This window comes from Miscanthus floridulus, chromosome 4, assembly GCF_019320115.1.
Source record: "Miscanthus floridulus cultivar M001 chromosome 4, ASM1932011v1, whole genome shotgun sequence".
NCBI classification, from domain to species: Eukaryota; Viridiplantae; Streptophyta; class Magnoliopsida; order Poales; family Poaceae; genus Miscanthus; species Miscanthus floridulus.
Window position 1 is genome coordinate 48,832,312 of NC_089583.1, and position 25,726 is coordinate 48,858,037.

Here is a 25,726-nt window from a genome sequence, read left to right on the forward strand (position 1 = left end):
TGAAGATGTTGGCAAGCACATCGTCTGAGAGGCTATCCACTACGTTCCTCATGTTGCGGGTCTCCTTCATTTGGAAGAACACCAGTAGCCGAAGAGATGATGTTGCCCTACTGTGGAATTGCATCAATAAACATTAGTAAGGAGATGAGTTTCAAGGAGAAGGGACGGCGATGCAAGTAAGGCCTTATTACACTTGCCTTTGGATCTAGTGGTAGTGAGCATGAGTGGCAACGCCGGTGACAGTAGTAGTTCGTGCACCAGTGGATCTGTGTGGGCAAGCTAGTGATCTACACCGGCATGGAGCAAGAGCTGAGCAGTGGTGATGAGCAGAAGCGGTGATGATGAACAGTAGCAATGAGGACAAGAAAAGCTATGTGTGTGGGGGAAGGGAGGGTGGCGATGGTGGGGGCAAGGGTTAGGGGGGATGTTGGGGTAGTGGTCGCTTGCTCTCTATGTAACTTTTACACCACGTAGGAATCGAACTTTCATCAGTTTCACACAGGAGGGTTCAAACATGGGATTGGAAATTTTGCAACTAAGCGGCGGTGAATGCACAGTGCCATCACCGGCGGGTGGGTCCTATTATCACCGTATGATACGGTGATGAACACTAAGGCACATAATCTTAACATTTGGATTGAAAGGAATCCAACTTGAGTTCCATACATTCATACCGAATAAGTAGGTGGACACTACCAAGCTAACAAGCATGCCAAAAGCTAAAATGCAGATACTAATTAGGCTAACACTATGCAAAAGTTAAAAGGCCATCATATGTACATTATTGGTTGCATAATTAATCATTCTCCATGCAGATCCTAGTCAACCTCCATGGGATCATAGTGAATCTCCATAATATCCTATAGATCATTGTCGACCTCCATGGGATCATTGTCAATCTCCATGTCATCCTAAGCCTTGACCACTACAACCCTGTCCACATCCATTGGTACACTTTCATTTAGCTCATCGACTTTGTTCAAAAAACACTAATTCAGTGAACCAATACTGAGGACAATAAGGCTCACAAGCTGCACTCCACAGATATACAAGGCCAAAAACTTTAGAACGAGAAGATGCATTTTCATCTGTAGATCCAACAAAATTATTGTAGCTAGGTTGGAGGTGAAGGAGCAGAGAGCACGAGAGAGCAATACAAAGGAATATAGAATCTGGTGAAGGAGTGTATCCAGTGTAGTTACCTTAGATCCGGATGGAGCAGAGAAGCAGGGATGGTGCGCTGAAGATTTGTGCATCAGAAGTGGTTGGAGGTGAAGGAGCAGTGTACATGCGAGAGGTTGCCTTTCATCTGACACAAGCAAGGTGAAGCAGACCAAGGGAGCAGAGTGGGGAATGGATGGGAGGAAGGTGTGGTAGGACCGTAGGAGTGTATATATAGTTCAATAAATTGGTTGCCCCTATACTAGGGCCTAGTGTCCATAGAAGTAGGATGCCTCCAACACATCAATTGATAATTGCATCTACTATCATTTACAATTCAATAAATTGAACACCTGGTTAATCACCTTCCATTTAGTTCAACAATAGTTGTACAATAGTGATAGATTTTAGTCCGACACATCAATTGATACTTGGATGTACTAGCATTTACATTCCAATAAATTGAACACCTAGATAATCACCTTGCATTTAGTTTAACAATAGTTGTACAAAAGTGACAGATTTCAGTCCGATACATCATAAATTGATACTTGAATCTACTTTGGTGAACTAAGCAACTTGCCAATGAACATGCCAAGAACTAAGATAAGTACAAAATAGGTGAAAGAAGAACAGGAAGCACATTTCTTTCTCAAAGGTATGAAATATTCCATCATCTTCGTTGGAATCCTGGCCATTTCTTCAATTTGTGGCATAATCTCTTCCTTCTCCTACAGATGTCCTTCAGCTCCCAAATCTTGTTACGTAAATCCAAAATCAAAGTCCTCAGAAAATTTCCATATTGGGGATTGTGCCACTTAAAGAACCCGCAATCTAAGTCGGGCTACGAAAAAACCAAATTACCAAAAGTACAGCGAGATTTCAGCATTTGCATTGCAAAAACAGAATGAACAAGAAAGAAATCAAGTTACACTATTTACCCTACAACATCTATGGTACCAACGTCCTGGGTTTACATCACTCCACAAAATCCACTGAGATGTCTTCAAGCCATACCAACACAAGAGTGGTGGCTGGTATGCGTAGGGGTGGTTCTTGACACGGCATGGGAATGTCGGCTCCCTCCCGTTATAGCCTCCTCCGCTGGAAGCCAGTGTTCTCCTCGCGACGGTGCCCTAGGATGGTGCCAACCACTGGGAGGAGTTGGAGCTTGATACAGCCATGGAGTAGTCAGGGTTCAAAGTGTTGCATATTCTAAGTGAAGAGGTTGGCCTAGACCTTTTGTCTACGCTTTTGCCTCTTGCCAAGGTGCCAAAGCTTCCTTCAAAACCCTCAGACTACCGCCAAGATGAAATGTTATGTCACCGCCGGTTCAGGGTACTATCTGCCTATAGAAGAAGGCATGTTTTAGATCCTCTGTGCTTACATAGAGGTGTACACATGGACCACAATCAAGACCAACTAATTCAATTAATAGTTCAACCAAAGTAATAGTTCAATGATTATGCAGTACTCATACATACTAATCCAGATGTTTCATCAGTACATATAAACTTCATTAACATAAAAGTTTCATAAATTCTAAGACTTAATGTCGGATGGGAAGGCAGTTGCTAAGGTACTCAATTGGTTGATGCAGTCCCGAAAGCCAGAGGTAGTGAACCATAGCAAAGATGATAGCATCTCCATCCATGGACACATTGTATCTATAAAGTATGTCTACTTCTTGTCTAGTCCTCTAAAGCACAAAAATCTCTCCACAAATAGGGTCTTGAATGATTATTATCAAATTTTGTGGTCCAAGGAGGTGACGAACAGCGGCTTCAACAATCAACAGTCGGTCCGGGTGAATGCTCCATCCCCAAGTAGCAAACAACATCATCTGGGGTCCTGGTGCCACCCCTAGCCGCCAAAAGGCAAGGTTGCTCACATTGTAATGGCTTCTTCCAAAGTAAGACATCTATTGTAATGAAGAAATTCCTAATATGAACAAAACTAATACTGAACCCAAAACCAATTGGAACCAAATGCAAACAACGGGGGGTGACCAAATCCATCTAACCTTCATGGGGCGTTGTCCACGACGATAATGCAAGGTGCTCAAGGTAGGGCAAGCAAAGGCGGGTGGGGAGAATGAAGATGAAGCAACTGGTAGGGAGAATGAAGATGAAGCAACTGGTGGAGAGAATAAAGATGAAGCAATAGGTGGGGAGAACTAATGGCTTCGTATTGGGTTTTTAGTGGTTCCAACAGCTGCCAATGCGCTGACAGGGATGAGAGGAGTTGGGGAACGGACCGGGTAGTTCTATGTTTCTTTTCCAAACAGACGGTCTAGATTGAACGGCAGCGAGAACGAACGGCACGGGATAAGGCAAACAGTATCTGTATTAAGCCGACCATTGCCACGCTACTCCAACGCTATAATACGGCGATTGTCAACAGTTGAACTGCTATTAGATTCTCCTAGAACCGAAACCATACATGACAGTTTTTACTTTTCATTCATATATATACAGAAAAAGAAAAAAACATTCGTCGCGTAGCAATATCTCCTAGAATATAGCAAGGATCAAAGATAGATAGCAAGAACAATAGTAGGAAACATAATATTTCAAAGAACATTTTTTCATTGATTCATTGCATATACAGATAAATACAATTTGGACGAGTATACGATTGTACTTGTCCGAAAACATAATAACTAACCTAAACTATTAAAACTACTTATACTAATTATAAACTACTTAATCTAAATATGATCCTCATGCAGAGAGGATCCTGATCGCCACACTCGCTTGGGAGGAGATGAATTGAAGTCAGATTCAGAGTCAGAGCCGTCGGAGTCAAAGTCATCATCGTCGTTGTCCTCATCGGCGGCGGCGTCCTCCTCGTCCTCATCCTCCTCCTCTGCGTCCTACTTCTCGAAGCTCTATGGAGAATTATAATCAGAAGGCATCCAATCGTCGAAGGAGACGTCCTCCTCAGAGGACTGGTGGGCTGGCAAGTTGTCCTCGCTGGACGACGGGCTGCTTGGAAACTTGATGGGGTTGTCCGATATTTTCTTTGCAGATTGGAAGAGAAGGGGATGATGGATGAAGAAGAGGGGTGATTTCAGAGGGCACCGGGCTTGAAGAATATGTAGAGCAGTGGGTATGGCTCTTTGGCTTCAGGCGGTGGAAGTAATGGTGATTTGACGGCCTTGGAAGTTGACGACATTCAACACTCACGCTGAATTTTTACCGCCGGTTGACCAAACGCTAATTTGGGACCGCCGGCCAAAACGTGTATCCAAGTCGGCCCGGCTTTGCATGCGACGGAGGAAATGCAACCCCAATACCACTACCGCATCTAACGTTAATCAGTCGGTGGTAGCAGTTTGTACTGCTGGTTTCCATCCATAGGAGGCCTCCCTATCGGTCCAACCGACAGTGGAAGTATCACACCACTGCTTTTATCGCTACGACAGTGAAAGTGATGATAGTGATAAGTCAATCTGTAGTAGTGAATATAATATCCCAAACTATTATGGTTTCATATGCACATGAAAAGTTAGAGTATATTTGTCTTCCATTTGTTATAGAAGTACTAAAAAGCAACTTGCTCTTAAAAACAAGATAATGATTGTATAATTCCTTATTTGTTACACCCTCGGTTTTATCAAATTGTAAGTTGCTTTGATTTGTCTAAATATATAGTTTTTATTGTGTATCTAGACATATATTTGTATGCATAGTAAAAGTTATTTAACAAGAAGAAAGGTAAAATGACTTATACACTTTAAAACGGAAAGAGTAGTACCTAATGTTTTTCATGCTACATATCGTTGCCATTCTAAACATGGTATAAAGCATGAAGTTAATTTTTCTAGTGCTATTACTTATTATGTTCTTTACGATATGAAACATGCATGAATATATATGTTTGTATGTATATATGTATATGCAAAACGTATATCTATATGTACATATAGCTCATCCTTTTAAATAACCTAGTTCAACATTTGCTAGAAAATAAATGAATGTTGTATGTTAAATTTTGAATGAAGTACATTGAAAATGTCGAACTTCTTCATCTAAAATAAGTTGATGCAGTACATTTAAAATATTGAATTCATTTTTTTAAAATGTCTACGTTTGTTGGATCTTATTTTATTACATTATTCTCAACAACGATTCTTCAAAACAAAGAAACTCGAAAAGTCGCTTACCGTATGGAAGAGAAGCATACTTAAAGTTTGGATACTCAAACAAAGTAATCACCTTGGTGTGCCCTGTCATCAGATATCTTATCCCCCTCTACACATGGCAAGTTGTTTTGCTTCCCAATCTCATCTCGGGCATTTGTCTTCTATGAGGTCCCGTTTGGATCTTGAATTGAATTTATTTTAATAATTATAATTTAGACATGTATTAATTAAGTTAATATGATTGCATATGGATTATATTTGTATGTTATTGTTGGCTATACGAGAAATATATTTATATGTTATATTTCTACCGTAGGGAAGCGAGTTGAAGAGCGTGTTATAGGTTGCAAAGTAAAAAAATAGAATGGTGATCTATAGAATTAATTTCTATTTCTCACCCTATAAATTTGAGGTGGGCTTATACGTGAACATTGGAAAGTGATAGAATGTCAAATTTCAAACCAAATAGCTTAATTTATTAAATAGATTTCAATTCGTAAATGATCAAACCGGCCCCTAGTTATCTGAAACAATGTTCAATTGGGAAGCTAAAAGGCCTCGAATTGAACTTCCGATGGATAGGACCTACAGTTGAACTTTGGATGGATAGGAATTCACATACGCACCGCCCTTTTATCTTAAACTATAGATCGTTTGGCTATTCTACGTACATAGCTTTTATTATGTATCTAAATATTACATAATAAAAATTATGTACGTAGAAAAGACAAAACGATCTATAAATTAGAATAGAGGGAGTGATCCATAATTTAACATGGATTGTAATTTCGACAGAGAACAGCCATCAGGGCTGCAGATGCATAGATGTAGCGGCTGGCTGAAAATAGATACTGAGGCCCATCTTGTCCTATATTTATATTGGGCCTTAATCCAGAGCTGCCTAATCACGACATGGGCTTAATTAAATGTTGCGTGTATTACCAACCGGTGGGGTTTTTTTTTTTCCTTTTTGAAAGATCACCGGTGGACAGATGGTTAAGCCTCGTTTGGCCGGGCTTTATCGTGCTCCGGAGCTCCAGATGTGCTAGAGCATTGTTGATGAATAAATACTGTAGTACTAAGAGGACCCTGCCTCTCATATAGGTCAAAAACGAACTACGTAGGAGAAAAATCGAAGTACCTAGTGTTGGCCGGAGAGCACATTCGAACATTTTTGTGATAACACAGTAGCGCTACATTAGTGCTACTGCTACTACAACGTAAGAGCCTCTCCTAGGAGCTGCATCAAAGTGGCCCATGGTTTGCCACCCTAAGGGGACTTTAATTAATCTTATACAATAGAATATACTCCCTCCATCCTAAAAAAAAATGTCATTCTAGAATAGTGCTAAGCTCAACTATTTGAAGTTTGACTAAATTTATATAAAAAGATGCTAAAATTTATTATACTAAATACTCCTCTGTCAAAAAATAAATGCACATCTCGTTTCTCAATGATTCGAACATTTTAAAATTTGACCAATTATATAAAAAATAATATCATTTTTCTATCTTCAAATAAGTTTATTGTGAAAGTGCATTATACTTTTAATCTAATCATACTTACTGCACATAATAAATAAGAGTACTTTAAAAAAAAATTGTCAAATTTAAAATTATTTGACTTTTTGAGAAGCAAAATGTGCAGTTATCTTGGGACGGATAGAGTAATAATACCATTAGATTAATCATTAAATATTTTTTTACTATATACCTGCTATTTATAGCCATACATACTGATAATATCTTTAATAAACTCAGTCAAACTAAAGATATTTTGACTTTGGCCGGAGCTGGAATTATATCTCTGGGTGGAGATAGTACCGTGAATCTGTGATGTGCCAGCCAGGCAGCAGGAGGCATGCACGGAAGAAGATATCACATGAGCTGGTTCTTATATATATCTATATCTCATACGTATAGATAATACATAGGATAGAAGGATATCTTCATACTTATATTTATTTTATTATATTTATCAAGGCGCGTAGGTGCTGCAGTGACACTAATACCTTGTGTGTGTGTTTTTGATAGGGTGACGGTGGGGCGGAGGGCTCGAGCCCCCCTACCCATATCGGAACAGTGGAACCTCCTGTGGAGCATCTATGAATTTTTAGACAAAGTTCTATAGTATAGGAAGGTTGAGATTTAAGATCGAGCAGTAGTGTTGTTTAGCCCCCTGAAATATTTTCTGGATCCGCCGCTGCTTGTGTTAGCTAGCTGTGCGCCAATAATGGGCCCAATGTCAATATACCGCGGCCGGGCTGCGGGCGCAAACAGCTGATCGATGACATGCATGGCGTGTACGCGTGTGCACGTGTACACTATCGGCCATATACGCACCGCACTGTACCGCACATCCAGTATTTCTACGGCTGGAGTACATACACATACATGACGCGCGCACAGCCAAAAAAAACCACCGTCGCAATCGCAAAACAAAGCACTAAGCGGCGACGGTGCAGATCGATACGTCACAGATGGAAGCAGCGTCGTCGTAGCGCACTAGCTGGCCGGGAAGCAGATGCATACAGCATACTACTGTACATGTCAAAATTAATTAATCGTATATTTATTTTTTATATATACTACCGTATGTGTCTTCTGGTCTAGTAGAGTCCAGGATTTTGTTTGTATATAAATACACAAGACAGACAGCCCTTCTTCACTCCACAGTATACGTATACGTATACGTGTGCACCCTGCAATCGGATCCATGCCTATTGCCTACACACGCCGATTGTTCTTGGCTATTAATCGTCGAGCTAGCAAGGTGTAGCTAACAAGGCACAGCTAGCCATGAGGAGGCTCGGGTTGTTGGGTGCTGCGGCAGCAGCCGCATCAGGGTCTCGGTCTCCTGCGACGATGCCGCCGTCGTCCGTCATGCGCGCGGCCTGGCAGGCGGTGCGGTGGTCCGTGGTGGTGCCGACGCTGCAGCTGGCCGTGTACGTCTGCGCCGCCATGTCGCTGATGCTCTTCCTCGAGCGCCTCTACATGGCGGCCGTGATCACCGGGCTCTGGCTGCGCCGCCGGCGCCGCAAGCAGCGCTCCCGCCGCCGCCGCCTCGCCGACGAGCAGCAGCGCATGATGCTGGACGACGACGACGACCTGGAGGCCGGCGACGACGACCACTGCTGCCCCATGGTTCTGGTCCAGATCCCCATGTTCAACGAGGGACAGGTGAGCGAGAACGCTTGATTATTATTGCTAGCATCCAATTCAGATTTCTGCTTCGAGCTTCCTTATTTACTACTAGTAGTATACTCCTACTAGCTGATTGGCATTGGCACACAATAAATGCACAGCAGTATGGTATGACATTGCAGTACTAGTACAAGTAGCATTTGTTTGTTTGTACTGGCGCAAGAAAAGAAAGCGTGCGTGAAGCCGGAACGCCAAACAACCGAAAGGGGTCGGAGCGTCCATCATTCCATGAGTAGCATGCATGATCGATCACCCCAAGCACGCTGCATCGTACTATATGTGTGCGTTCCTCGTGTGCAGTCAGTAGTTGCTGCGTGATATTGGCCCTGTTTCGTTTGCAGTCAGTAGTTGCTGCGTGATATTGACCCTGTTCTTTGTCTTATAATCCGTACTTTTTATTTGTCTTTTCAGTCAGAACAGTGTTTTCTCTCGTAACAAATCAGCTGCAGTGTTTCAGCTTATTTTTTCAGCGAAACTAACAGACCCATTCTCTTTAAAATGTTTCTCATTGATGTAGAAGCTAGAAACTAAAGCTACTTTATTTTTCTTTACTTGGGACGCGTTTCTTCTTTTTCTTTTAATTTCTTTTCTTTTTTCCCCCAACGTCACAAGTCACAGAAATGAAGAAATAGCTAGATATGGTTCTGTTTGTTTTCATGATGAATATTAATTACTTGTTTGGAGCATTCGTTTTGCATATACGGCAGCAGTAGGAGTGAAAGTTAGAGGTGTGGATACGTTACCATATATATATATATATATATATATATATATATATATATATATATATATATATATATATATATATATATATATATATATATATAGGTCAACTCTCACGGTTTGTTGTTAGCGATCCTGTCCGTGACCGTGACGCAGATAATTAACGTCGAGAGAAAATTGGTCATAGCCGTGGATTGAAAATCCGATGGGGCAAAATTGAAATAATGCTAATGGCCATTTGACCAATGGGGCAATAAAAAAACACGCGCATGCATGCAGGTGTACCGGCTGTCCATCGGAGCGGCGTGCGGGATGTCATGGCCATCGGACAAGCTGGTGATTCAAGTGCTGGATGACTCGACGAACCCGGCCATCAGGGAGCTGGTGGAGGTGGAGTGCGCGCGGTGGGCGGGCAAGGGCGTGCGCATCCGCTACGAGAACCGCAGCAACCGCAACGGGTACAAGGCCGGCGCCATGCGCGAGGGCCTCAAGAAGCACTACGCCAGGGAGTGCGAGTTCGTGGCCATCTTCGACGCCGACTTCCAGCCGGACTCCGACTTCCTCCGCCGCACGGTGCCGCTGCTGCGGCGGGACCCCGGGGTGGCGCTGGTGCAGGCCCGCTGGCGCTACGTCAACGCCGACGACTGCATCCTCACGCGGATCCAGGAGATGTCCCTCAACTACCACTTCGCCGTGGAGCAGGAGGTGGGCTCCGCCTGCCACGCCTTCTTCGGCTTCAACGGCACGGCGGGGGTGTGGCGTGCCGCCGCGCTGGCGGACGCGGGGGGATGGAAGGAGCGCACCACCGTGGAGGACATGGACCTGGCCGTGCGCGCCAGCCTGCGAGGTTGGCGCTTCGTCTACGTGGGAGACCTCGTCGTGCGCAACGAGCTGCCCAGCACCTTCAAGGCGTACCGCTACCAGCAGCACCGGTGGTCGTGCGGCCCTGCCAACCTGTTCCGCAAGGTGCTCCCGGAGATCCTCCGCAGCGACCAGGTGTCGCTGGGGAAGAAGCTGCACCTCCTCTACGCCTTCTTCTTCGTCAGGAAGGTGGTGGCGCACCTCGTCACCTTCCTCTTCTACTGCGTCGTCATCCCGGCCTGCGTGCTGGTGCAGGGCGACGTGCGCCTGCCCAAGTACGTGGCCATGTACGTGCCGGCGCTCATCACGCTGCTCAACGCCGCCTGCACGCCCAGGTCCTGCCACCTCCTCATCTTCTGGATCCTCTTCGAGAACGTCATGTCCATGCACCGATCCAAGGCCGCCGTCATCGGCCTGCTGGAGGCCAGCCGCGCCAACGAGTGGGTGGTCACCGACAAGCTCGGTAGCGGCAAGGCTGCTCCGGTAGTCGCGAGGAAGAAGAAACAGCAGGTGCTCCGGAGCAGGTGCTGCAGCACCAGACGGGAGATGCATGTGCTGGAGCTCGCCATGGGAGCGTGCTTGCTCTATTGCGCCGTCTACGACATTGTCTTCTTCGGCCGCGACCACTACTACCTGTACCTGCTCCTGCAATCGGCGGCGGCCTTTATCGTTGGCTTCGGCTACGTTGGCGCCACGGCACCCTCCTGATGAGTCTCATGAGTCATGATGAGTCCTGACCAACCCACCAACAGCGCGCCGACGACTGTCAGTGCCTGTGATCCAAAGTCCCTAACATTGGTTAAATTATTTGTAGCCTTGTATCGATCGCGTGGGGAATAGTCATGATAAATCAGATTTTTTTTATAGTGCTACATTATAAAGGAAAAAACAGATTCAACCAAAACAAAACAAAAAAAAGGCTTCATGGCCAAGCTGGACCTCAGTCACTGTAGGTTGTACGTTAATGTGTCATGTATACTTCCAGTCAAATGAACACACTACCTGGCTCATGCATTCTGAATGAATATGATTGGTTGTTACAGGCTTACATAACAGCAGCAACAATTTACTCGCAGAACATACTGTTACAGCAGGTTAAAATCCAGGGCTAGCTAACTCCGGTTTGATTTTATCCATCTCACTCACCAGCAGCATTAGCCGAGGCTAGCATAACACCTAACATTTTTACGTCGTCTGTTGATAACTCTTAGCGCTACTGAAACTAGCTAAACAAATGACGATACAACACAGAGAGCATAGGTTCATAACATACCATGAGTTGTATCTTTTCCATGTATCTACATGACTTCTAAGACAAATGACAAAGAGAGAAGGAAAAGAAAACCCATGATTTTTTGAAGTGATCCTTATAATCAGCAAAACAATCACTCTAGTTCACCTGCCTTTACCTCGAATTCTTCCCTGGTTGATAGTATCTTTACACGAACCATGCCTCGCTCCCACTCCGAATTTCCAACCAATATCAGCCTGCTAGCATTGATCCTCTCTGCGTGTTTAAATATCCTGGTAGTACCAAAACAGATATTTCAGACACAGCAATAAATAAAGAAGGGAAAATATGGTAGGTATACCATTTGAGACGCTTGTCTTCTACAAGGTCCACAGAACGTCCTTTCTTTCTCAGAGAGGAAGCAATACCGGATGCAGGTCCTTCAAGTTCTTCGTCCAAAGGGAAGACAATGTCATCAACTTGACGCGACAGATCAGGCAAAAGACCCTTTTCTTTGAGCAGCTGTTAGAACACAAATTACAATTAAATAAATGCCACTCCCTTGAAGCAGTACCTCAAACTCAAAATGATGTATAAACTGCACTAATACTTTTCAAGAAATTCATGTTATCTTTTTTTCCACCACAGACGAACCGAATTTCATTACTCAAAAGCAACGAAAATACAACAGTCTGTAAATCCAAAAGAAAAATGCACTGAACCTAAGGAAAGGCCTAACTGGAATGAACACAAAGGGTTCACCTAGCCCGCACAAAACGACCAACGTAACCGACAAGCGTTTTAACTAGATCACAAACGTCACCAGCCAAACAAAGCGTCCAACCACACGCGAAAACTACTTTTAATGCATGCCCAGTTCTGGCACCAACAGCACGCAGGCTGTGACCAAGCTCCAGAGACACCTTTCCTTCTTCACAGCAGACTCCCAACTCAGACTTTTATTAAGAAAAACTACTGCTAATTCATGTTGTCAAGTACTAGACTTTTATTTCCAGACTCCACATTGCATGAATTAGCACACACATAGCACTTGTGATGGTTAGTGTCTTGAATTGGTTATTGTTTAGGCTCATATTAACAGATGTTGCCCTTATATCTGCATTAAACATCTATCTAAACCTGAACTTAATATTACACCAACCAGATTGCTTATAATTCTAAAAAGAAAAGAACCAGAGATAAGACAGAACATGCCATACTTCCACTATAACAGCATCTCCAAATCCAAAGCCACAAGCTGGTATATCTTCACTTCCAAATGTTGAAAGCAATCTATCATACCTTCCACCACCGCAAATTGCCCTTAGTTTTCCTTCTCTATCAAATGCCTACAAAAGTGGTACAAGAGTTTCAAAACAGAAGTTCATGGCATGAAAAAGGTAGTGTACAATACATATATTTGAAAAAGGAAGAAAACGGAAAGAAAAAAAAGGATGTCAGGTCAACAAGGAAATACTATCTAATCAAGCAAAAATATTAAATGGTAGATCAAATTATGACCTGCCACATTCTACATGGACTATAGTAGCTTAAGCGTTGACAATGATCCTAAGAACAGAAATCACAACATTTGACTTTAGAAAATGCTGCAGAAATACTTTTTCTTTAATATGCAGGGAGCTACATATCATTATATTCAGAAGAAAAAAAGGGTAGGAACCCTTACAAGTTACAAAGCCACACATACCCAAACCATGCAAATGCTACATAAATATTTTTTGTAAATAAAATAGAGATTATTATCTGAAAACGAATATATCTTTTCTAAATAAGCTTTCATGTGCAGTTTGATGACATGGCCCCTTCTCTGCTTGTTACTTTGTTAGTGGTCCTGCTGTTGACATAAGAAAGAGATAAGCTGAAAACAACCTCAAATACAATTCCCGTGTAGTATGCAAGGCCACGGACCACTGATGCATCAAAACAAATCCAATCAGCATAACCATATTGCTCCGCAAAAGAGAAGAGTTTCTTCAAGTCAGCAACAGCTTCAACACCAGAGCCTAACACCTCTGCATAAGCATATCAAGATTAAAGAAGAACCTTTGCCAAATGTCCTGAAGATTAAAAAGCCAACATTTATATGGATAAGGAAAGCCAAGATTGTCAGCTTAACAACAACTAAAGCACAAAATCTCGATGTAAGAGAGAATATATATTTTCCAATTTAGCAACATTATCTCAATGTAATATTCAAGTAAAGCTATATCATATGGTGCATGCATAATAACAAGCCAACAACAACAGATTAGGAGAAAACCTTCAAGCTTGGACAGTGACTTGAGTGAAAGCACATCGATGATACCCTGAACAGCTTCAGATGACAGCCCAGTTGAAATAAGTTCCTTCTCAATTTCTTCCCTAGTCATTTTACCCAACTGCATAATGCTTATGTTAGAATGAAAAACAGTCATTACACCAACAAAAGTATAGCAATAAACAATTCATTACACCAACGAAAGTATAGCAATAAACAATTACATCAATGCATGGGTATCCAGCTAATTGTTACAAATAGTTAATATATGAAAAACAAAACAGTGATAATCTGTTCCAGAGACTGGACTTCTATGGCAATTGGTTACTGGTTAATTCCAAATTCATAATAGAGGTAGAATGGTCCATGTCACCATATAATGGAGCAACATGTGCTCTTCGTAGCAAGTGCCAAACTCTTAGGCCTTCTCTAGTGGTGGGTTCAATTACTGGCAAAAAGGCATGCCAAAGAGGAGGGGTATGGTTTTTACTCTTCCTTCTCCAGTGGTGTGTTAATTTCTGCCTCTCCTCACAGAAATGATTGTTTAATTAATGAGTAAGAAACGATTCCTATTTTAGGTTCGGTTCCCCCATGACAGCAGACTCCAGTTGGCCTCCAGTGATGAAGAATCAATTCTTAAGCTCATACATCATCGCAGGGTTCAGCCACTGGAGAAGGCCTTAAAAGGCAACCAGTTTTTGAAGGGTTATCTCTGGACTCTAGTAAGAGTTGAGGTGGTTTAAGATTTGTTCCATTACCAAAAAGGTTAGACCTCTAGTATATATAAGAAAAATATAACAAGCTGAAGAAGATAAAAAAAAAAACATCATATTTCTATTTGTACTTCAATGTTACAAATTACGACAACTTGTCAGCTCCCAAAGCTACAAATAGAGTATAATTGGAAAGCAGATAACATGTTACCGCAACCCAGAGCTACACAGTAAAACTGGCAAGAAGATAATATGGTACAGCAATCAGCAATGAGCAGGTGGTAAGTCAGTAGCAGAATTTGGGCATACTTTATCGACAATAACACAAACTTCAGTGAATAAATGTTCTGGGATGGAGTACATGTTCAACACAGCCTGAAGAACCTGCAAAAAGCAAATGAGAGCCAGCAAGAAATCAGAGAAAACACATGCACTAACATATATCAAGAGGTTATAACATATTCAGGTGTCAGCAGCTACATCATTTTTAGGTAATCCAGTTCCCACAGTTCTCATCTCCTTATGATATAGGTAAGGAATAAAAAAGGACATCCACTACCATGAAGTGACAGGGTTATGTACAATACCAATTTGGTCATAGTAGTTTAAGAGTCTGAGATTAATAGCGTACTAATAAAGCTTAACAATTTACTTTTGGAAGGGCAGGCCTGGTGCAGTGGTGAGAGCTGTCTCACTGAGTCACCAGGTCGTGGGTTCGAAGCAACCTCTCCGCAGATTTTGCGGGGGAAAGACTTGTCTCGGTTTATCCCTTCCCCAGACCCCACTCATGTGGGAGCCTCCGGCACTGGGTCTGCCCTTTAAGTCATACGGCCAAATCAAAAGGCACAAAATACATGAAAGGGAAGTATTAAGGAAAATGTGAAACTGAAGAGGGATACTTGAGTGAGTGTGAATACCTTCCGACTGGACACCCTGATCCCCACATATGAAGACGTAACTCCAAGACGTTGAAATAAGAGAACAATAGCATGAAGAAGCTCAGCCTCAGCCTGATTCGAAGAATGAGATGGCAATGCTGAATCAGTTCAAAAGCATACGAGCACAGCAGCATCCGGAATCAATAAAGGAGAAGGGTGGTACCCGAACTTTAGGCACACCAAATATATCCATATTCCATTGGTAATGTTCCCGTCTTCTTCCTCTGGTCATGCGCTCATATCGCCAGCACTGTCCTATAGTAAACCATTTTAGTGGAAGGGAGACTGATTTTCTAGACACAAGAAGAGTAGGTGAACATCACATTCTGACGGAAAGAAGAGGCACGTATAGATAGGTGAGAAATAGATTAGCAAAGGCATACATACCCTTGCTTTATGACTAGGCGCGCGAGGGAAGGGGTGATTTCCGGCCTGAGAACAACACGGCGACCTCCTTTATCCTCAAAGTTGTAGAGCTGCGGTGCAGAATCAAAAGCAAAGTTATAAAAGACTTCAATTCAGAAAAACCAGAATGAGCTTATCTGCTGAATAAAGATGAAGATGACAAGACAAAAGAGAGGGGAAGAGTGCGGGAGGGGGAGATGACCTGCTGCGCAATCTCTTCCCCTGCCTTTCGAATGAAGAGCGCCTCCGACTCAAGGACGGGGAAGTCCACCTCCTCGAAGGCCATGATGTGGGAGACCTCCCTGAAGTGGTCGAAGAGCCAGGTGCGGAGACGCATGTCCTCCGGCGGAAAGTCCCTAGTTCCGCGCGGAGGGTTGACGTCGACGACGCCATCAGCATCACCGTGCGTCGAGACGGCGTCGCCGTAGGTCAGTGTTGAGGAGGATGCAGAGGAGAAGAGACGGCGGCTGCCATGGATGTGGCGGCGCGAGAAGGAGCCAGCAAGGCAGGTGGGGCTGATGAGCAAGCGCGGGCGGAGAAGGAGGAGGTGGCGAAGCGACGGCGACGACGACAACGCCGCCATCGATTCGACTCCACTGGCAGATTGGAGCAGCAGCAAGGGACAGGTGGGAGAAGAGAAAATTGCTATTTTACCATTACGAGCTCTTTTATCGTCCCACAAATACCATTCGCCAATTTACCATTATCAGCACACCGCCGGAATGGCTTGTGACTAGATTATACCGTATTTTGATTATTATTATTTTTGTTTCCATACTTTCGTTCCCGTTTTACCCCTCACTCCTCATAAGCTTATCCTCAGCATCGACTCGTTCTCCTTCCTGGCTGCTCATTCACGCACCAGAAAGCCATGCGTCCGCCGTCGGCAACCCAGCCAGTCTCCCCGGCTCCGCCCGCCGACGGCGGCGCTGCTTCCGCGGGCAGCCACAGGCAAGGAGCTGCACGGCCGCGGACACCCGACGGCAGCGAGAGGGCACCTCTACGGCTACCCGACGCCACCCCCGTCCCTGCGCACAGGTGATTTTTTTGCTGGATGCACACGTCACTGCTGGTGCCATTCCTTGTACACAGTAACCAATTTTCATGGAACGGCGATACTTGGTAAATTGATACAACTGGGGCAGCAATTGTTGTTGATGACTATTTACCAGGAGAGATGACAGTGGTTCATGACCCAAATCGCCGTAGAATAGATCTTGGCACAGTGTACCCTAACATGAAGGAGTTTAGACTGGCTATGCAATCTTGCAAATCATTTCTGGAAAGCTGTAGTGTTAGTAACAATGCCATCTCCTCATGACCCCTTCTTGAATTATACTAGTGGTATTTAAAAAGGAAAGTACAATAGCAAGGCTTCCTTTCTGAACTATATATCGGCGCTAAAATATCAATTATAAACATGGATCTTAAATTTTGAAACCGCCTTTTTTACTCCTGGCTTCTATGCAAACAAAGCTTTCCTTGGATCATCCATGCTGCAGCTTGCAACACTGGGCATGGTTTGTCTTCACTTGGGACAGCTCGCTTGTTAAATAATTTCTTCTCTTATTTTAGCTACTAGGAAACTGATTTCATTTTTTTGGTTAACAATCCGATTAATATACAATATTTACACCTAAATAACTCCCTAACTGTCCTGATAAGAAGCATGTTTTGAATATGATCGGTTGCAAGAACCTTTGACATTGTGATATATGCTATGCAGGAAGCTGCTAATTCTATTGCAAGAAAACGGGATATGAAGATAAGAGATCGCCTGTTGAGGCTCACTCATGCAAAACCGGTGGACACGACACCAAAGAAAACGGAAGTCCAGAAAAGGAGTCGTGTACCAAAACACAAGGAGGTTTCGACACCAGGCAGCAAATCTAATGAAGGCAGTGAGAAAGCCAAACGAAAGGCATCAGCTTTGTCGTATCAAGGCCTGAGATCAAGCAAATCTGGTGTTGTGAAGAAGGTGAAAGTGAACCAGCAGCCCAGCAACAAAGGGAAGCAGAGCAAAACTAATGAAACTGGAGCGAGTGCTCGCAAAGCTAAGCGACCCGCTGTGGCTGCAAGAAAAGCGAAGCAACTAGCCAAGAAACGCAAGGTGGATGCCTCAACTCCTGAGAATGCACACAGGAGCAAGAAAGCAAGGAAGTAGTTATCTATTGCGTTGGTTGTTTGCCCTTGCCACATTGTAACAGGAGTTTCCCTGAATCGAGTTTTGGACAAGCTTGTCACCTGGTCAAATGGTCTTGTTACTGCGTAGAGGCAATGTGCGGCCTTAAGTGAGGTTAGGGCAATATACAAGAGCGATGCTGCAAATGTATGGCTGATATATTATTAGTTCAATGTAACAATCTGGTACTCGCCACTTTAAACACTTTGTAACCTTAATTGGCATTTGTTTTGATCTTTTTACTATTTTCCTCCACAAACATTTGCTTTCTACTTCCTCCGTCCCAAAGTTTGTATCGTATCTTTCACAAGGTTATAGAAAAAGATTATGAATATTTAACAATCCGGTACTCGCCACTTTAAACACTTTGTAACCTTAATTGCGGTATATGTGGTGGAGTAGATGTCGACGCCCTTAAACTCAAAAAGGAGTCCATGCATGTTCCATAGTTCATCACAGTTTATTGCAGCCAGAAATCCAAATGTGCAGGCAAATGGACATTCCTTGATGGATGCAGTATAATAATATACTACAAGTAGAGTAGAGCGTAGCTGTACAAAGTGGCAGTTGGACATCACAATTCACAAGAGAATAGAGCTGAGAAGCAGTAGCGTCACTAGACTGAACATAAACACGGTAGAACCGTAGCAGGAGGACACTGATGAGGAGACGAACTGCAAACCGCACTGGGTCAGTTTCAGTCGGATGGTCCAGCAGCCCGGCCTCTCACATCACACCGCGGCGACGGCGGCAGACGAAGTGAGCGCGTGCAGCCTCCAGAACACCTCCCCGGCGGCATCGGTGCTGTTGGCGTCGACGGCGACGGCGCCGACGAGCGCCCGGAGCGCGCCGCACACGACGGTCGGCACGGACGCGCTGGGGATAAGCTGAGGATAAGCTTACGAGGAGTGAGGGGTAAAACGGGAACGAAAGTATGGAAACAAAAAAAATAATCAAAATACGGTATAATCCAGTCACAGGACATTCTGGTGGTGTGCCAAGTTTGATAATGGTTAGCTGACGAATGTTATTTACGAGATGACAAAAGGACGAAGCCTACTTAAAACAGCAATTTTCTCGTGGGAGAAGGCCGCGGATGGTGCAGCGGAGATAATGCGATGCGATTCACGTTTGGGCCGGACCTCACCAGGCTGAGGCCCATTAGCGATGCAATTTGCTGGGCTTCCTTATATTTTTTCCGCCCCTCCATCCTCTTCTGTCTTCTCCGTCGGCGGGGAGAAGTGAAATGTCGTGGAGATGGGCGGCGGCGGCGAGAAAGCTCGCCGGAATCACCCAGTTGCGCACTCCAGGAGCCTGTACCGGCGGTCTTATCTATCGGTAGGAATTCATCTACAAATCTTTCCTTCCAAATTCCTAGCCCGAACTGACCCCGAGATCTCTCGTCTTCTTCTCTGTGTCATGCCAAACTTTGGCTTCAGCTCGTTCAGAAGCGACTCCATCGGCAGCCGCAAGAGCTCACTACCACGGAGGGTCCTGTCGATCGGGGCCATCAGCCTTGCTGGGGGGCTCGTGCTCAGCGCCGTCAATGACCTCGCCATCTTCAATAAGCCTGTTCGCTGGCTGATAAGACCGGCGGGTGCTGGTTTGTTCGCGGGTAGGTTTCTAGGCTGATAAGCACGGCTGGTGCTGGTTTGTCGTGAGAGGAAAATACTCTTGGCTGGCTAATAAGCCCTGGCTGAAACTAACAAGCGAACAGGCTGAATGGATGCACAACGTCAGCTTTCTTTCTCCTCCTTTCTTTCGGCTTCGTCTCTCCAAACAAAATTAATCCAGCCCAATCTACTATTGTGCTCCTAATATTTAGCTCCTCAGTGAGAATTGAATTGCATGCAAGCAAGTCCTAGAACTCTGTAGTTTGGTCTTCAGTCAGGAGCAAAGAGATGTGATTTCTTTCCACATCAATGGGATGTATAGGATGGAATAGGCATGGCACAGTGGGCAATTTCCCAAACCCAAACATCTTGTCTTTAAAGGGGAGGTCCAAACCTCTTGCCTGAGTACCATGGTGAGATCCGAACATCTTGCCTCTGTTTATGAATCAGTATCATGTGAATGGTAGGAGTTCACTTCGGGAACAATCAACTGCTCACCACTGGGTATCAATGTTAATGTGTTTGCAATATGTCAGCACAACACACACTACAAATTTTGACTTTATCTGGGACAACCATTATGCACTCCTACTATCTGGTTGTACAGTAATTTGTTGGTTTAGTGAATGATGTTTTTTTAAAGTCCAATGGTGTTTTATTAAAGCAAAGTGAATGGTGCTTTTTTTCTTTAATGAAAACAAGAACAGTTGGGTTAAGTCCTCATACACGTGTGATGTGTGTGGTTTATTTGGTCTCCATTGCTTTAGCCGTAGAGAATAAATAATGTCCTCTAGCACTCATTCAATATTCTACTAAATTCTAGACATCTTAGTTTATTTTCCTTTTATCTTAATTTTTTATATGGGCATCCTTTTTTTTGGTTAATCAGCCATGAAGCTTATGTTACCTTAATAATGTTCTTCTAGATGCATATGAATTTCATTTCCATATATTCTATTTTTGTCCCTTACATTGGTTGACATTTACATGGATGTATCATTTCTTTTTTTCTGTTTGCTTTTAACAAAAAAAAATTACAAGTTTGAATGTTTTCAGTAAGGCAATCGAGTATGCTGCTGACAACCCTTCGGTTGTGGATGCAATTGGAGCGCCAATAGTCAGAGGACTGTGGTATGAGGCTTCTCTAGAGGTGGGCCATCGACGGAGATCTGTGTCATGCACGTTCCCTGTATCTGGGCCACATGGGTCAGGATTTCTCCAGATTAAGGCAACCCGAAATGGAGGTTTGATTACAATTTTCTCCTTTGTTGTGCTCCGATTAGTCACATATACTTGATACAAACGATGATGGAATCTTTTGTGTTGTGTAGAGGATGGTCTGCTTTCGTTTCTGCGGCATCACAACTGGGAGATCCTTATGCTAGAGGCTCATCTTCATGTACCTTCAGATGATGAGGAGCAGAAAAGCTGGTTAAGGTGAATCTTGCTAGCGATGGCCGTGGAGAAGATGGGGATCCAGAGAGCGAGTGTTAAGCTGCCATATTTTCAAATCAGGACCTGGCTAATCTCTGTGATTGGTATGTACTGAATTCCATGGAGAGCGGGTGATTGTGTCATCTGAATGGATTCCAAATATTAATAGGCTGTTTGATTTGAGGAATAAGTTAGTCCATCTTCTCACTCCTCACTTTTTTGTTTTGTTTGTAGAATGAAATGGATTGATGCATGCTCGCCTCATTTCACAGGCTAACAATTAACACTAATGTGAAGATTGGAGTTATTCTACCAAATTTGAGGAATAGACTTGTGATGAATCATCTCATCTAGAATGTTCCCTCTAGATGAAATAGAGATCAAGAGCAGCAGTTGTTTTTGTTCCAAAATTAGCTGAAGCAGCAGCAGCAGCAACCTGCAAGCACGCAATCCTGCACGCGACAATATGCTATTTTTGGCCTGCCATCAGTTACATTGGTCCAGTTTTGGTGACCTGGTGGGGTCTGTCTGCCCGCAACATGACAACCGGATCATTCACATTCTAGGCGGCCTGTTATTATTGATTTGTTTGTTGCTGCTGCTGCTTCTTGTCCCGTGGCCAACCTCCATCCAATTGGACGATATTGGCTTCCTGCGATCCCCTCCCTCGCCGGCCGGCGGACCCCACGGCTTGCCGCTGCATTGCCATCGTGTCACTTGTACACACAATCCAATCGGATTGGATTTGGGTGAATGCTTGGGCAAATTCAACTCTGATTCGAATTTGCTCAAGCATTCGTTTCTATTGCCGCTAGCTCGCTGATCGCTTAATCAATCGACGCGGACAAGTCGGGCAATCATTGGACGGCGACGGCGATGGGCATCTTGTGCTGCTTCCAGTCCCACACCGACGGGAGCGCCCACCATGATCACGTTGTTGCTTCGTCCCCGGCTACCTCTTCGTCCTCTGCCCCCTCGTCATACCGAAACAATGATCGTCGTGCTCCCCCCGAGCGGCAGGCCACCGGCGAGGAGAAGAGCAGCAGGAGGACCGACAGCGTCGACAACAGCAACCTGGTCGCCCTCGTCAACGACATCGTCGCCGAGTCAGGTACCATACCCACCGTTATCGTGATCAATCGATCGATGATCATCCAATCCAATATATCCACCATGCATTCAAATGACGGCAATGGTACCATGCATGTGCCATATGCAGTGAGCTACCGTCACAGGCGGGTGGCCGAGGAGATCCTCAAGATGGGCAAGGCGGGCAAGGTGACGGCGCGCGCCTTCACGTACGCCGAGCTGTCCGAGGCCACGGGCGGGTTCCGGCCGGAGTCGCTGCTGGGCGAGGGCGGCTTCGGCCCCGTGTACAGGGGCCGCCTGGGGTCGCCGTCGGGCCCGGAGGTGGCCGTCAAGCAGCTGGACCGCAACGGCATGCAGGGCACGCGCGAGTTCCTGGTGGAGGCGCTCATGCTCAGCCTGCTCAAGCACCCCAACCTGGTGACGCTGCTGGGCTTCTGCACCGACGCCGACCACCGCATGCTCATCTACGAGTTCATGCCGCTGGGCTCCCTGGAGGACCACCTGCTGGACCTGCCCCCGGGGCGCGCGCCGCTCGACTGGGCCACGCGCATGAGCGTCGCGCAGGACGCCGCGCGAGGCCTCGAGTACCTGCACGACACCGCGCGGCCGCCCGTGATCTACCGCGACTTCAAGGCCTCCAACATCCTGCTCGACACCGGCTTCCGCGCCCGCCTCTCTGACTTCGGGCTCGCCAAGGTCGGCCCCGTCGGCGACAAGACACACGTGTCCACGCGCGTCATGGGCACCTACGGCTACTGCGCACCGGAGTACGCGCTCACGGGCAAGCTCACCACCATGTCCGACGTCTACAGCTTCGGCGTCGTCTTCCTCGAGATCATCACCGGCAGCCGCGCCATCGACACCACCAGGTCGCCAGACAAGCACAACCTCGTCCTCTGGGCCGGCCCGCGCTTCAAGGACAAGCGACGCTTCGCCGAGATGGCCGACCCGCTGCTCCAGGGAGCCTACCCCACCAAGGGACTCTACCAAGCGCTCGCCATCGCAGCCATGTGCCTCCAGGAGGATGCTACCATGCGCCCCGCCATCAGCGACGTCGTCACCGCGCTCGAGTACCTCACGGTAGCAGGAGGAGGAGCCGCTGACGACGACGAACCGGCTCCGAATCCCAATCAGCAGCAGCAGCAAACAGACATTGCCGGACACGACGACGACCAAGCGTAACATCATGTCTCAGGAAAATTGTCAAGCGCAACGTGCATTCATCATACATATAATGTGATGATGTTGCATGCGTATGTCCCATCGATCGATGAAAGGACGACTTTCATTACAAACCATAACGCGTATTAATTGTCACAGAGACAGTTGATGTATTTACAAATGAATTGACACTAGCTAGTGTATATTTCCTCTCATTCCAAGAAAATGTCGCCTTCTCAAGAGCACCTCTCGTTCGTTTCTTCCAGTGTGGACAACGGTAGGTGAATTTCTCTCTCGAACTTTTAACACTCTTCTCTTGCCAATGCGTCACATCCCAACTGCTAGTGTATTTCTTTATTCTCAGTGTTTGAACCTTGTCTGAGGATCGAACCGTAAAATCTTTTGCCATGGTTGAGTTGCTCCAGCGTGAAATCGACTTCTACTTCCTTTTCTATCTCCTCACGGTTCCATTCAGCACTACAACAGAGATGCCCCATCCGTCCGAATGAGAGCAACCTTACCGGATTATTAATCAAAGTCATACTATAATAGGTTCGAGATTATATATAACAAAATGTATCAATATTTATGATGTCTGTCATCCATTTGTCATGTAATATAGGTTTTGTTTGGATTTTATTCAGCCTGTTCGCTGGTTGGTTTCAGCCAGAGCTTATCAGCCATGGTACAGTATCTTCCTTCACTACCACCGGATGGCCTTGTTGTCCCGGGCGGTAACGGCCTTTAGTCCCGATTATCGCGCCGGGACAACGATCCCGGGACTAAAGGTGGAACATTCAGTCCCGGGTCATCGAGCCGGGACTAAAGAGGGACCTTACCAACCGGGACTAAATGCCCTCCAGCCAAGCAAACGTGGCCGCACCCTTTAGTCCCGGTTGGTAACCCCAACCAGGACTAAAGGTTCCTTTTCTTTTTCTTTTTTTTTGTTTAATTTGTTTTCAGTTCAGTTACACATATTTGTTTAATATATAATATATTTTTATGTACGTATTCTACGCTGCTTGTATAAATACACGCACGCATATAATTACATCTATTTCTCATCTCGAGTATTATTATATTCGAATAAAGTATGAAACTATATATATTATAGATATATATGTATATATACAACACTTTCATAATCTTGTTCTCGAAAATAACGATATCAATAAACATTTAATTTACATTATTTATTTCTTAGGATCAAAGTAGAACTCGCCGTTGGGATTTAGCATTTTTTCTAGAAGAAATCCTGCTATTGACTCTTGAACTGCTTTCAGATGGTCTTTTTGCATGACCCTTTGTTTCAACCATTTAGTCTTGCATTTGAAATAAAAGAAAACGTATTAATTAATATATATATATATTCATTTAAAAATAAATAAAAAAAATTGATATATACATACTCTGAGGACATCTTCAGGAGTTCTTCTTATGTGTGCAGTGATAAATTCACAAACATAGTATCCACACAAGTTATTACCTGGTTGCTGCCGCAAACATCACTGTACGAGAAGAAGATTATTCTCATCATCTCACACGTAAATTGAAGTACGATATAATAATTAAACACGTGGGGAAGTATATATAGTACAACTTACTGGTATTTCAACTACATTAAGTGGTGCCTTGCAATCCTTACGGTGTTGCCGAATAAACTCTTTCCAAACCCTGTGCGACCAATAATGTACGATCGTTAATAAATTATGGCAAAGTCTATTCAATAATAGTTGTGCGCGAGAGATCGAAATTACCCCTGGATAATGTCTATCATATCTTGGTATAGTGCCCGCTCTTTTCTCAACGAGTCTAAGATTACTAACCGACTTGAGTTTAACTCAATGACAATGAGTATCCAGTGAAACCTGCATTGGTTTATACACACACGTACATGCATATAAGTTGTATTGATATTACATAAAATGTGTAGACTATATTATTATTAACACTTACTCAAAGTTGTACGAGAAAAGTATTGTTATCTTGTCGTGCTGCTTCACGAAGAACCTCATGATATTTTTCTATGCTTCAGATACCCACTGCTCCTTGACAATAATATCGGTTTTGAATACGATATAAGGATCAATGAAGCCAACACTGTTGTCTTGTATTCTTTGGAGCTCTGACATCTGGAATCTATATATAAATATAAGTTACATGTGAGAATAATTATATATACGTACGTATGGAAGTGAGTTTATTAAATAAAAGTAAGAATCGCTTACAAACAAAAGCAGCTAATGATTGATTTGTCTAGAGCATCCATGTGGTATAGTTGATGCAATTCTTCGAAACTAATATGTAAGATGTCATCGCCATGGAAGTAATGATGGTCTCTAAATCTGACAAAGATCCGCTCCTCACCCCTACCACACGCCTGCATGTATCACTTGTTGAGCAAGTACATTTACGTACCCAATTCATTCAGAGCCGTAGGGTTGTACAGACTTTTGCCAAATTTATAAGTCTTCCAGGTTCTGGATTGGAGCTTTGCCCGTCAATTGATCCAAGGTTAAACCAGTTAGTTCAAAAAAAGCAATAAGGTCTTGAACCGACACTTCTCCAGAGTTGCCTGGTCGATAG

At 44.3% G+C, this 25,726-nt stretch overlaps 4 protein-coding genes, 1 long non-coding RNA gene and 1 pseudogene across 6 annotated transcripts; 4 read left to right on the plus strand and 2 right to left on the minus strand.

Moving 5' to 3' along the window:
• The first annotated feature begins 8,107 nt into the window (after positions 1–8,107).
• On the plus strand, positions 8,108–10,804 carry LOC136549682 (glucomannan 4-beta-mannosyltransferase 1-like). The gene is made up of 2 exons (XM_066541059.1): positions 8,108–8,488; positions 9,515–10,804. The coding sequence occupies exons 1-2, from the start codon at positions 8,108–8,110 to the stop codon at positions 10,802–10,804; spliced, it is 1,671 nt and encodes a 556-aa protein (XP_066397156.1).
• LOC136549683 (histidine--tRNA ligase, chloroplastic/mitochondrial-like) lies at positions 10,731–16,428 on the minus strand. Of its 2 annotated transcripts, none has more exons than XM_066541061.1 (11): positions 15,864–16,428; positions 15,644–15,732; positions 15,420–15,549; positions 15,236–15,328; positions 14,628–14,702; positions 13,609–13,726; positions 13,218–13,351; positions 12,548–12,676; positions 11,689–11,849; positions 11,506–11,620; positions 10,731–10,869 (listed from the first exon to the last, which is right to left on the minus strand). In XM_066541061.1, exons 1-11 carry the CDS (start codon positions 16,242–16,244, stop codon positions 10,777–10,779), a joined length of 1,518 nt encoding a protein of 505 aa, XP_066397158.1. In that variant the 5' UTR covers positions 16,245–16,428; the 3' UTR covers positions 10,731–10,776. The 2 variants fall into 2 exon arrangements, with proteins under 2 accessions (XP_066397158.1, XP_066397157.1); XM_066541060.1 differs by having other exon boundaries at positions 13,218–13,360; positions 15,864–16,423.
• Positions 16,429–16,532: 104 nt separating this feature from the next.
• LOC136548499 (uncharacterized) lies at positions 16,533–17,825 on the plus strand. The gene is made up of 2 exons (XM_066540002.1): positions 16,533–16,699; positions 17,357–17,825. The coding sequence occupies exons 1-2, from the start codon at positions 16,533–16,535 to the stop codon at positions 17,823–17,825; spliced, it is 636 nt and encodes a 211-aa protein (XP_066396099.1).
• Positions 17,826–18,951: 1,126 nt separating this feature from the next.
• LOC136549685 (uncharacterized) lies at positions 18,952–21,111 on the plus strand (annotated as a pseudogene).
• An 18-nt stretch (positions 21,112–21,129) lies between these two features.
• On the plus strand, positions 21,130–23,359 carry LOC136549684 (probable serine/threonine-protein kinase PBL23). The gene is made up of 2 exons (XM_066541062.1): positions 21,130–22,001; positions 22,110–23,359. The coding sequence occupies exons 1-2, from the start codon at positions 21,767–21,769 to the stop codon at positions 23,159–23,161; spliced, it is 1,287 nt and encodes a 428-aa protein (XP_066397159.1). The 5' UTR covers positions 21,130–21,766; the 3' UTR covers positions 23,162–23,359.
• Positions 23,360–24,388: 1,029 nt separating this feature from the next.
• LOC136551495 (uncharacterized) lies at positions 24,389–25,024 on the minus strand. Its single transcript, XR_010782580.1, has 4 exons — positions 24,898–25,024; positions 24,745–24,814; positions 24,550–24,648; positions 24,389–24,462 (listed from the first exon to the last, which is right to left on the minus strand). It is a non-coding gene; the product is annotated as an uncharacterized lncRNA (long non-coding RNA).
• Between the last annotated feature and the right edge of the window lie 702 nt (positions 25,025–25,726).

Bases quoted from the DNA above. Each gene is read 5' to 3' on its own strand.
- LOC136549682 (XM_066541059.1), top strand. From the start codon at position 8,108: ATGAGGAGGCTCGGGTTGTTGGGTGCTGCGGCAGCAGCCGCATCAGGG. The intron at 8,489-9,514 runs GTGAGCGAGAAC...GCATGCATGCAG, and splicing joins CCATGTTCAACGAGGGACAG to GTGTACCGGCTGTCCATCGG.
- LOC136549683 (XM_066541060.1), bottom strand. From the start codon at position 16,244: ATGGCGGCGTTGTCGTCGTCGCCGTCGCTTCGCCACCTCCTCCTTCTC. The intron at 15,733-15,863 runs GTCATCTCCCCC...TCTGCACCGCAG, and splicing joins GGGAAGAGATTGCGCAGCAG to CTCTACAACTTTGAGGATAA. The intron at 11,850-12,547 runs GTATGGCATGTT...GTGTTCTAACAG, and splicing joins GAGATGCTGTTATAGTGGAA to CTGCTCAAAGAAAAGGGTCT.
- LOC136548499 (XM_066540002.1), top strand. From the start codon at position 16,533: ATGCGTCCGCCGTCGGCAACCCAGCCAGTCTCCCCGGCTCCGCCCGCC. The intron at 16,700-17,356 runs GTGATTTTTTTG...ATCGGTTGCAAG, and splicing joins ACCCCCGTCCCTGCGCACAG to AACCTTTGACATTGTGATAT.
- LOC136549684 (XM_066541062.1), top strand. From the start codon at position 21,767: ATGGGCATCTTGTGCTGCTTCCAGTCCCACACCGACGGGAGCGCCCAC. The intron at 22,002-22,109 runs GTACCATACCCA...TGCCATATGCAG, and splicing joins CGACATCGTCGCCGAGTCAG to TGAGCTACCGTCACAGGCGG.